At 65.6% G+C, this 11,659-nt stretch overlaps 2 protein-coding genes across 2 annotated transcripts in view; one reads left to right on the forward strand and one right to left on the reverse strand.

Moving 5' to 3' along the window:
• The first annotated feature begins 191 nt into the window (after nt 1–191).
• On the forward strand, nt 192–6,769 carry LOC140895362 (tubulin alpha-4A chain-like). Its single transcript, XM_073304836.1, is given in 10 exon segments — nt 192–278; nt 4,242–4,464; nt 5,189–5,337; nt 5,703–5,822; nt 5,824–5,877; nt 5,879–6,007; nt 6,010–6,054; nt 6,056–6,118; nt 6,120–6,251; nt 6,253–6,769. Coding segments are annotated over 10 exon segments (1,350 nt in total). The 5' UTR covers nt 192–275; the 3' UTR covers nt 6,685–6,769.
• STK16 (serine/threonine kinase 16) overlaps nt 6,717–11,659 on the reverse strand; it is a 5,527-nt gene continuing 584 nt past the window's right edge. The window contains 10 exon segments of the mRNA XM_073304837.1: nt 6,717–8,643; nt 8,645–8,759; nt 8,847–8,968; nt 9,075–9,152; nt 9,154–9,171; nt 9,530–9,650; nt 9,935–9,996; nt 9,998–10,069; nt 10,984–11,007; nt 11,009–11,204. Coding sequence (XP_073160938.1) covers nt 8,620–8,643; nt 8,645–8,759; nt 8,847–8,968; nt 9,075–9,152; nt 9,154–9,171; nt 9,530–9,650; nt 9,935–9,996; nt 9,998–10,069; nt 10,984–11,007; nt 11,009–11,204 — 832 coding nt within the window. The 3' untranslated portion in view covers nt 6,717–8,619.

The raw sequence follows: 11,659 nt of genomic DNA on the forward strand, positions 1-11,659 counted from the left end.
AGGGGGGAACACCATGGGATTGCGGGGGGGGGGGTAATCTTAGGGTGGGCCTTGCATGGTACAGTGTGTTAGGACACCCCCGCTCTAAAAACAAACCACGCCCCCTGTGCAAATCTGGAGGAGGGGGCGTGGTCAGACTCGTCACCCCGCCCGTGGGCGGGGCCCAGCCCGCACCCCCCGTATATAAGGCCGGTGCGCCAGGACTGCAGTAGGCGAAGCTTCTCACCGAGACCTCGTCGCGCAGACTCACGTGAGATCCCGGCCACTACTGCGTCATGGTGAGTGGGGGGCCCGGGGGGCCCCGGGGCGCTGCACTGACCCGGGGCCCCCGCCGCGCGCGCGCGGAACCCAGGAGTCCGGGGCCGGGCCCCGCCGCGCGCCTCCCGCCCCGGATCCTGTGCGGGACTCCGCGCCGCGCGTGGCTGGTGCGCTCCGCGGCGGGCCCCTCTCCCGAGGGTGCCGGGCCCCTCCCGCCGAGGGGGCGGCCGGGCCGGGCTCTCCATGGCGCCGGGCCGCCCGAAGCGACGTGGCCGGGCCTTGCTGGGTCCCTGGAAGGGCCCGCGGCGCTGGGTTGGGGGGCAGAGCCCTGGCACCGCCAGCGCCCCCCTGCCCTCGGCGCAGGATGGGCGGGGAGAGGGCGACCTTGCCCTGGCCACAGGCAGGCGCCAGCGCAGTGGGGGCTGCCCCGCGAGCGGGGATCCCCAGCCAGGCCCCCCCGGGCTGGGCTTGCTCCAGACGGGCAGGGGCAGCTGGACAGGGGCGGGGGGGCTGGTGAGCCCGCGGGGGGGGGTTGGCGCCCGGCCCGACTCGGGAAGGACACGAGGGTGCGGGGGGGACTCCGCCTGCTCGGGGGGGGGCAGCGGCTGCCTCTGGCCGGGGGGTTATTAATAGGCGGGGGGCTCGCCTGGAAATAGCTCTGCCGGGCTCCTGGCCCAACCAGGAGCCGTAGCCCTGTCTCGGGGGCGGGGGGGTTATTCGGCGCTCCAGGGAGCGTGGGTGAGCCGGGGGCAGCCCCGCTCGCTGCCCGTGTCTGGCGGAAGGGCCCCCGAGGCCGCCCGCTCGGTCGCTGCCGGTCCAGTGGCGGAGCCGGTTCCCCCACCTCGTGGCGAGGCCGCGGCCTGGGCGCACAGGCCGGGCCCCTGGCGAGGAGGCAGCGCCCGTCCCCCCCGCTTCCCGGCAGCGTTTCCTGGCTCTCGCCCCTCGGGCTGGGCACCGCGGGGCTGGCCGCGCTGCGCCCCTGGAGACGGCTGGGCCAGGGCACGGCTGGGCCCCCCCCCCCTCGGCTGCGCCCCTGGAGACGGCTGGGCCAGGGCACGGCTGGGCCCCCCCCCCCTCGGCTGCGCCCCTGGAGACGGCTGGGCCAGGGCACGGCTGGGCCCCCCCCCCCTCGGCTGCGCCCCTGGAGACGGCTGGGCCAGGGCACGGCTGGGCCCCCCCCCCCTCGGCTGCGCCCCTGGAGACGGCTGGGCCAGGGCACGGCTGGGCCCCCCCCCCTCGGCTGCGCCCCTGGAGACGGCTGGGCCAGGGCACGGCTGGGCCCCCCCCCCCTCGGCTGCGCCCCTGGAGACGGCTGGGCCAGGGCACGGCTGGGCCCCCCCCCCCTCGGCTGCGCCCCTGGAGACGGCTGGGCCAGGGCACGGCTGGGCCCCCCCCCCTCGGCTGCGCCCCTGGAGACGGCTGGGCCAGGGCACGGCTGGGCCCCCCCCCCTCGGCTGCGCCCCTGGAGACGGCTGGGCCAGGGCACGGCCGGGCCCCCCCCCCTCGGCTGCGCCCCTGGAGACGGCTGGGCCAGGGCACGGCTGGGCCCCCCCTCGGCTGCGCCCCTGCCCGGGAGCCCTTCGGAGGGGCCGGTAGCGCGACGCCGCCAGATCCCCGTCCCCCCTCGGCGGAGGAGCCCAGGGCCGCGGGGGCCAGCCCAGCGCCCCGCGCCCGGAGCGGGGTCTCCCCAGGGAGGGGGTTTCCTGCCGTCGCCCCCCCAGTGCGGATGGCGGGAGGGAACGTCTGGCGGGCGGGGCTGGTGGCTTCGCAGCCCTCCCTGGTTGGCCTGGGCGCGTTCAAATGTCGGCGGCCTGGTGACTCCCCCGGGCGGGGCCGGGGCGGTACACACAGGCGGGGGCCGGAGATGGTGCGTCGGCGGCCCGGGTTCAGCGCTGGCGGGGCCTGGAGAAAGTCCCCCGCTCTGCTGATGCCCCCCAGTCCTGACCCACAGCCCGCGGCGTCCAGCACCGTGGCAGGGACCGGAACGGCTGCCGCCTCGCACAGCCCCAGCTTGGGCTGCCAGCCCGGGGGGGGACCTGGCGGGCGCCGCAGAGCCCTCCGCGGGCTGCCATCGGGGACGGGGATGCAGGCCAGCCCTGAGGTGGCAGCTGCAAGGAGCTGGGTGCTTCCTCCTTGTGGCTTCCCCATAAACGGCTTGAGTTTGGGGCTGATGCTGAGGAGGGGCCTCCTGGGCTTGGCCCTCTGGCTGCTGCAGGAATCCTGGCTCCCGTCCCAGACCCCCTTGGGCCCCCAGAGCGGGTGGCTGTGACCCTGCGGCTCCTGAGAGCTGGACCCTGCCTGTGCCCCCCGCCCTGGGAGCCCCATGGCTGGTCCAGCTGGCTCCCTTGCTTGTGGGGGTGGGAGGGCCGAGTGACCAGAGGCCTCTGTCTGGCCTTGCAGGCCTGGGGGTCAGAGCTGCTGGGGGGAGGGGAGTGATTAGGAAAGGGGGGTTCTGCATCCCGGCCACCAGCGCCCACCGGATGCAGCCAGCTCTGTGCGAACAGCCCCTGTGCTGTTGTGGGCATAGATGAGCCTGCTGCCTTGTGGAAAAGCTCCCTATGTCGTCCCCTCCCCGCAGCCCTCCCACGGGCCCTGTAGCGGCTCCAGGGGGGCGCTGCTCTATGCCGCTAGGTGGAAGGGCCTTATTCCCCATAGAGCATGGGCAGGTACTGGGCAGCCTCCCTGCCCTCCCCCCACTCTGATGCCCCGCAGCCCTGCCCGCTGCTGGGTTCCCTTGGGATTGGGAATGGCGCTGCTGTGCCCAGGCTGGCTGGGAGCAGCGAGGGTGGGCCTGTAGCTCATGCATTAGGTATGTGCTTGTCAGCTCAGCACCTGCCTGACGCTGCAGTCCCGGCTCCTCCCCTCGCGCTGCAGCGAGATGGTGGATGGGAGCCAGAGCTGGTCCCAGGGACAGCCAAGCCTCCGACCTGACCCTGGGGGGCTCCAGGCAGCAGTAAGCTGGCAGGGGCTGCTGCAGTCCTGGGACAGTGAGGGGCTGCGGGCTGGGTCCGAGGGGGATGGGCACCACTGAAGAGTTTGATCCGAGCCCTCCCACCAAGGCACTGTGGCCTTGGGTGAGGAGTCGTGTGTGGCCCCCCCCCCACCCCCCGGCTGCAATTCCTCCCCTGCTCCTGCCCTGGCATTGCCACCTTCAGAGCCAAGGACAGGTATCGAGCAAGTGCCCAGCATGGGACCTCCCACGCGGGTCTATCAGCAGGGTGTGGCCGACACAATCCTTAGGAGTGTGACTGCTGCTGGATCAAGGGCAGGGCCTGCTCGGGGGGGGGGGGGGGGGGGACATTGCCGGGCTGCTCCCCCACACCTGCAGTCTGGGCAGTGCTGCAGTGGGGGGGGGGGGGGGGACATTGCCGGGCTGCTCCCCCACACCTGCAGTCTGGGCAGTGCTGCAGTGGGGGGGGGGGGGGGACATTGCCGGGCTGCTCCCCCACACCTGCAGTCTGGGCAGTGCTGCAGTGGGGGGGGGGGACATTGGACATTGCCGGGCTGCTCCCCCACACCTGCAGTCTGGGCAGTGCTGCAGTGGGGGGGGGGGGGGGGGACACACGCAGCGTGGCAGCCAGTTGCAGCCTGCAGTGTTTCCCTGTGCTGCACGACTCACCTGGCCTCCATGGTGCTGGGCACCAGGGTTGGGGGCTGCCGGGAGCAAGCAGCCCCTTCTCCCCCGTGGAATGGACTCTCTGCTTGAGAATCCCAGGCTCCTTCTGGGCTGGGCCAGGGCTCGGTGCTGCCCCAGGCTGGGGAGCTGGTAGCAGGACTGTTCTCCAAGGTCCCTTCGCCCGCTGTGCTGACCCGCAGGCACTAATGCCCAGGGCTGTCTGGCAGCTCTCGCTGAACAGACCCCGGCACTGTGATCCCCCGGGAGTTTGGGGGAGCCGCGGGCCCCACCTCGCCACCAACGCTGGCATGGGGCTCTGGGTCCACTGGCCTGGAGAGGCACCTCAATGGCCCTTCTCTCTCTGCAGCGTGAATGTATCTCAGTCCATGTCGGCCAGGCCGGCGTCCAGATGGGCAACACCTGCTGGGAGCTGTACTGCCTGGAGCACGGCATCCAGCCGGACGGGCAGATGCCCAGCGAGAAGACCATTGGGGGAGGGGACGACTCCTTTACCACCTTCTTCTGTGAGACGGGCGCTGGGAAGCACGTCCCCAGGGCTATCTTCGTGGACCTGGAACCCACCGTGATTGGTGAGTGACGGTGCCTGGGTGGGGGGGCGCTCACTGGTGAAGGATTTAGGCCCCCAGCTAGAGCCACGTTTGCCTCCTGGACTGCCAAGCGCAGCAGCGGGCTTGTGCAGCCTCAATCACTCCTGCCCACGGGGCAGCCCTGCCCTAGCTCTGTGCCAGGCCCTTCCGCCTGGCCTGGGACTGGCCTTCCCCACTGCAGGGGGGGCTTTGAGGATGAGAAGCGTCATGTACGCTGATGCTCGTTATCCGTGACACAGGCTTGGTGCCCAGAGAAACCTACCCAACCGGCAGGCCTGCTCCCGCCACGGCACTGCTCAGAGCTGGACTGAACGCCCTCAGGGCAGCTGGTGCCACTTCCTGGTGTGGGCGAAATGCTGTGTCCCACACCCTCCGCCACACCCTGGCAGCTTCTCCAGGGACGTCAGCCTGTGCCCCAGGCCCTCCTGTTGGGTGGAGGATGGCCGTCCTCCACCCCCTGCGCCAGCAGGCCAGCTCAGTGCACCGGCCTCTGCTGATGTCCATGGGGTGCACAACAGGAACGTTCAAAGGGGGCGTGAGCAGCAACGCCAGGCTGTTTGGGCCAGCCCAGTGAGGCCAGGCTGGGGGCAGGAGCCTGGGCTGTGAGGTAAGGAGGGTGGGGTGCAGGCAGATTCTGTTAAGGGGGGTGGGGGGACCACCACTGGCTTAGAGTCCTGTCCCACACCCCTCCTTTCGTCCCTTCCAGATGAGATTCGGACCGGCATCTACCGCCAGCTCTTCCACCCAGAGCAGCTCATCACCGGCAAGGAAGATGCTGCCAATAACTATGCCCGTGGGCACTACACAATCGGCAAGGAGATCATCGACCAAGTGCTGGACAGGATCCGGAAGCTGGTATGCAGCCTGTCAGAGGGAATATTGGGGGGGGGGGGGGGGTCTGCGCTCTGCCCAGCCAAGGAGCTGGTAAGAGGGCTCCAGCTTCTTGCTGGAAGTCCCCACAAAACATGGCTAAACATGCTCTTGTCTGGGGAGGCCTTGAGAGCTGGCTGTACTTGGCAAGGGGTCTGGGACCTGGAGGGCTCCCTTTTCTGACACTGGGGCTTGTTCTTCCCCTGGGTTGGGGTGGGCTAGCCTGGGAACTGGGGGAGGTCTCGGCCAGCTGGTTCTCTATCTCTATCCTTCTTGGCCATGTCTGGGCTGCAGCCTGGATTGGCTGGTACTTAGTCTAATGAGCTCTGATATTTGTTTTTCTCCCGCAGGCCGACCAGTGCACAGGGCTCCAGGGCTTCCTGGTTTTCCACAGCTTCGGGGGCGGCACCGGGTCTGGATTCACTTCCCTGCTGATGGAGCGTCTCTCCGTTGACTATGGCAAGAAGTCCCAAGCTGGAGTTCGCCATCTACCCAGCGCCTCAGGTCTCCACCGCGGTGGTGGAGCCCCTACAACTCCATCCTGACGACCCACACCACCCTGGAGCACTCGGACTGCGCCTTCATGGTAGACAACGAGGCCATCTATGACATCTGCCGCAGGAACCTGGACATCGAGCGCCCCACCTACACCAACCCTCAAACCGCCTTATTAGCCAGATCGTGTCCTCCATCACCGCCTCCCCTCCGATTCGATGGTGCCCTCAATGTGGATCTGACAGAGTTCCAGACCAACCTGGTGCCCTACCCCCCGCATCCACTTCCCGCTGGCCACCTACGCCCCTGTCATCTCGGCAGAGAAGGCCTACCATGAGCAGCTCTCTGTGGCTGAGATCACAAACTCTTGCTTTGAGCCAGCCAACCAGATGGTGAAGTGTGACCCCCCGCCACGGGAAATACATGGCCTGCTGCCTCTTGTACCGCGGGGACGTGGTGCCCAAAGATGTCAACGCTGCCATTGCCGCCATCAAAACCAAGCGCAGCATCCAGTTCGTAGACTGGTGCCCAACTGGCTTCAAGGTTGGCATCAACTACCAGCCCCCGACGGTGGTTCCCGGCGGCGACCTGGCCAAGGTGCAGCGGGCCGTATGCATGCTGAGCAACACCACAGCCATTGCCGAGGCCTGGGCTCGGCTGGACCACAAGTTTGACCTGATGTATGCCAAGCGGGCCTTCGTGCACTGGTATGTGGGAGAGGGCATGGAGGAGGGGGAGTTCTCAGAGGCCCGGGAGGACATGGCTGCCCTGGAGAAGGATTACGAGGAGGTGGGCCTTGACTCCTATGAGGATGAAGAGGAGGGAGAGGAGTACTGAGGCACTGGCTGAAGGACTTTCATGTTATAGTGTGAATTGCAAAATCCTTTAAACAATAAACCATCTCCTTGGTCTTGAACCCAAAGCTGAGGCTGTGGCTGTTTCTTGCCAGGGGCAGGGCTGTAGTGAGTGTCCCAGCTCTGCTGCACTGTCAGTCCTAGGCCCACTGAGCCGGGTGCTGAGCAGGTCCAGTTACAGCCCTGGGGCCAGGCTGTGTTGGGGCTGGGAATGGGGTCCCAAGACATCCTGGGCAGCGCAGTAGCATGGGCCATCAGCAGGGCAGGTTGCCCCCCAAATCAGGTACCTGGCTCCTAGCTGGGCTATGGGCAAGTGGTGGCTTCTAAGCCCTAGGCCTGACCAGGTGCCCAGTGTGGCTTGGGCTCTCGGATCTATCCTGTTCTCTCGCTGGAGGAGGGGTGGACAACTCCACCAGCAAACTCCAGGTCCTGGGGGTTGCCCCCCCCATATGCCCAGCTGTAAGTGGCCTGCTGAGGGCAAGGGCCCTTCCAGGCTGCCCCCCACCCCGGCACAAAGCAGCCAGCATGGCATAGCCAGTTCCGTTGCTTAGTGATGGGAAGCATCCTCCACATGACATGACTCCCTGAGCAGGGCTGAGCCTTGGAGCCTGCCTGAGGCCATGGCCAGGGCTGAGCCCAGGGCTGGACTAGCTACATGGGAAAAGAGGGCATGTCCCTCTGCAGGGAGGGGTAGAGCCTGCCCCTCCCCCAGGCCTTGCTTGGGAGGGCCCCTGGCTATTGGCTGGGAAGGTGAGCTGGCATCTGGCTGGGCTACACTGGCCGTGCCCTGTTTCCCCTCTCCTGGGGGTGGGAGGGAACCTGCCTGGGCCAGGCTCTGCCCCTGCTCCCAAGGCCCTGGGTAGTGCCAGCCATGGGGTGCTGGCTCTCCCTGCAGCCCATGGGGGAAGGGGGCAGCCTGCACTGGGAACAGCAGGGCTCTCAGGACAGGGCTGGGGTTAATCATTGATTTATGCTCTGGCCCCTGCTCCCTAGTAACTAACAGTCCCAGTGCCACCCTCTGCTAGTGGAGCCCCAGCAGCAACACTTCCCCCCCCCACCCCCAGGAGGCTGCTTGCCCCCTGGTGCTGGGGGGGGGGGGAGGGAGGTATTTTTCATCCCTGCCCCATTGGTGGCCCAGACAGCCACAGCCCCTTACCCCCCACCCCAGCAGGAAAGCCTCTGTTGGGCTGGAGTCAGGAGTTGTAGAGGTTGAGCCTATCCCCAATCCCATATGTTCCCAGGTCTTCCCTCCCCCCAGGCTGCATGGGGGGGTCACAGGAATCCCAGGGAGTCAGGCCACATTCTCTGTGCACACACTTTACTAAACAGATAAGCCCTGGTGGGGGTACAGGCTGGGCCCCACCTCCCTTCCAGCAGGAGAAGGGGAAACAGGCTGCCCCTGGAGGGGGACGCTGGGCCTGGGGAGGTGCTGGGTAGAGCCCAGCAGCAGATTCAGGCAACACCCCTGACTGAGGGTCAGAAGGCAGCATCCCTCCCCATGGCCAAGGAAATGCTGGGAAGGCCACCCCAGCTGGATTGCTAGAGGCAGCCCAGGGCCCTGGGGAAGGTGAAGTACTCGTACCACCTTCCCCTCCCCAGCCAAGTGGAGCTCTGGGGTGGGCAGGAGGGAAGGGGTAGGCTGCTGGGCCCTGTGTCCTGCCCAGGCCCAAGGCTGGCAGAGTTCCTAGCAGCAGGGCAGGTGCCCAGCATCGTGCTGAAGCAGACAGCATGTGCCCAGCCTGGCACTGGTGGCAGGACTTAGCCCCACAGGGCTGGTTTTGCTTTTAACCTAAAATTCCATTTTAAAAGCAATGCCGTGAGTCCGTCCCTGGGGCAGGTCAGCAGCTGCCCGTAGGCCTTGTGCGTGTACACCCCCCTACACACACCAGTCCCTGTGGGTACAGAGCTGTGCAGGGGCTCAGATCCGTGTGGTGTCCTGGCCACTCTGGTGCTGACTGCAGCCCCTCCAGCTGGTCAAGTATGTGGGAGACGTGGGGCCGCTCCTGAGGGCTCACTGCCATCATGGAGGAGAGCAGGCGCTCCAGGGCAGCGGAATACCTGCAAGAGGCACAGCAGGTCTGTGAGGCTGGGTCCCTGTGCAGGGGGTGAGCATAGAGCAGACCCTCCCCCTCCCATGTTCCTCACCTGCTGCTGGGTGGCACGCGGAGCTGGTTCTGCACAGCCAGAGCCACGCTGTCGCCCTTCTGGAAGATGAGGTCATAGGGGCCCTCGCCGAACATCATGCAGTACAGCACGCAGCCTAGGGACTGAACCAGGCCAGGTCAGCCACTCCCCTGAGTTCCCCCTTAGCCAGCACAGAGAGGGAGGGGAGAGAAGCTGCCCCGGGACAGGGGACGCCAAGGGGTTCCTTACCCAGATGTCTGTTCGCTCGTCGATAACACAGTGACTCTGCACCGTGAAGAGCTCAGGTGCCCGGTAGGAGATTGTGCAAGCGCTGAGCCGCCCAGTCCTAGGAAGGGCAGAGCACAGGGTGAGCCCCGCACCAGGACCCCGGGGACTGGCAGGACAAGACGAGCCATTTTCCACCAGGGACTGACCCAGGCTGGGGAGGGGCTATTCTCAGTCACTGCTCAGAGCTCGCCTTGTGCCCAGCTCTCAGCAGTGGGGGGCAGGGGCTGTTCAGGGGTAGCAGGGCAGGAGGCCTGTGACTGGTGTGGGGACAGGGTTACACAGGGCCTCCTCCCCAGGAGAGCCCCAGCTGATGAGAGAAACATTCCTAGGACCTCTAAGACCCCACCAGCTGATCCCAGCCCTCCCCCAGGGAGGGGCTGCAGAACCCTGCACCTCTTGGGCAGGGAGCCTCATACCTGCACAGCCATGGCTTCCCGGGAGCCCTTGACCTCAATGCGGGCCCGGTTCATGGAGCCCAGGTCCATCAGCACTGGCTGCTCCTTGTCATCCAGCAGCACATTGGTGGGCTTCAGGTCTCTGTGGGGACCAAGAGACAGCAAGTTCCCTGCAGCTTCCCAGGCCCTAGAGGGGGCACAGAGCCTTCCCCCACCAGTCCAGTGCTGATGCCCCACTCTGACCCACACCCATGGGTCCAGTGTTGATGCCCCCACTTTGACCCACCCCCCACCAGTCCAGTGCTGGTGCTCCAGCTCTGCATGGGAGGAGCTCGTGCCCGGTTGCCCACTGCAAGTGCTCCTGCAGTCGTGAGGGGGACAGGTCTGGTGGCCAAGGGCACTAGCCTGTGGCTGGGCTCGGCTCACCTGTGTGCATAGCCCTTGGCATGAATGGCCTGCAGCCCTCGGCAGATGCCAAGGAGAATGGGGGACAATCCGCTCCTCAGCCAGGAAGATGCCTTTGTCTCGCAGAGCTTCCACCTCGCTCCACAGGGTCCCTCTCTGGTGAGCAAACAGGCGGCTGGTTAGTGGGACACTCCCTGCAGGGCACTGGCAGAGGGGGCATAGAAAGCACCTTCCCCAGCTGCCTAGCCTGCCAGCACTGCCCCACACTGGGGGATAAGCCATGAAGGGCTTCCTGCGCCAGCTCCTAGTAAGAGCCCTCTGCTAACAGCTCTCAGATAAGTGACAGCAGGTGGAGGGGGGGGAGCAGAGACAGCTTTGGAGAGTGACAAACTACAGCATCCTGGCCCAGGCCTCATTTCCCAGCAAGCAGCTGCTCTAAGCTATGGGCCCCCGCCTCATCAGCAGGGACAGTGATGCCGCACACAGACACCAGTCATCTGTGGAACTCACTGCCATAAGAGACCAGGTGGGCCCCAGGGCTCTGCTGAATTCAGCAGGGGCTGGAGGGGTGTCTGGACAGCGTGGACCCCTTTCTAAAGGCTATTTGCCCCAACTCAGCACCCCCACTGCAGCCACCTGGGAGTTTTAAACTTTCCCCTCCAGCTGCTGGGCCCAGGCCCTGCCCAAGCCAGGACTCTGCTGGCTGGGCAGTTCCAGTCTCCAGCTCACAGCCCTGGCTGTGTGAGGCCCAGTGCAGACCCTCACACCGGTGGCTCTGACCCAGGTGCAGAGCAGGGCTGGAGTAACAGCTGCCTGGAGGGACAGTAACCATCCTCCTCCTCCCCCACACTGCCTCAGGCTGCATCTCCTACTCCCTTTGCCATTGGCCTAGAGTGCTGGCCCCCAAGACTGCCCCTCCCAGGATGCATTGCTGCACTGGGCTCCAAGGCCAGCTGCAATCTGACCCCTTGGCTACAAACAGAGCTTGGCACCAGGCACGGTGCCCCTGGGGCAGGGGATGAGCACCTCTGGCCGTGTCGTGGCTCCCCTGGGAGGGAGGGTGGCCTCACCCTGAGAAAGGGCAACAGCAGCCAGGGCCTCGTGCTTGGGCCCTTTCTCTACCATGCAGTGGGCCTCGAGCCGCAGGATGTTGGGGTGCTCGAAGAGGCCGTGCATTTCCACCTCGTGCAGGGCTTCCTGGTAGTCCTCCTTGTCATGGCACAGGATGCGTTTCAGGGCATAGAAACGGCCGTCCTGCAGCCCCTCCACCAAGTCCACGTAGCTGAAGCCTCTGAGGGGCAGAGAAGTGTGAGTGGGGCAGAAGCAGCTCCCAACACCCCAGAGCAGGGGGGCAGAGACATCGTCAAAATGGCAGATGAAATTCAATGTTGGTAAATGCAAAGTAATGGGGGAAAACATAATCCACACTTCTACCTACAAAATGATGGGTCTAAATTAGCTGTTACCACTGGAGAGAGATCTTGGAGTCACTGTGGAGAGTTCTCTGCAATCATCCACTCAATGGGCAGCAGCCGTCAAAAAAGCAAACAGAATGTTGGGAATCATTAAGAAAGGGAGAAAGAATAGGACAGAAAATATCCTATTGCCTCTATATAAATCCCTGGTACGCCCACACCTTGAATACTGCGTGCAGATGTGGTCACTGCATCTCAGAAAAGATAAATTGGAAAAGGATCAGAAAAGGGCAACAAAAATGATGAGGGGGACGACTCTGAGATAGCGCGT

Source organism: Lepidochelys kempii, chromosome 11 (assembly GCF_965140265.1).
Source record: "Lepidochelys kempii isolate rLepKem1 chromosome 11, rLepKem1.hap2, whole genome shotgun sequence".
NCBI classification, from domain to species: domain Eukaryota; kingdom Metazoa; phylum Chordata; order Testudines; family Cheloniidae; genus Lepidochelys; species Lepidochelys kempii.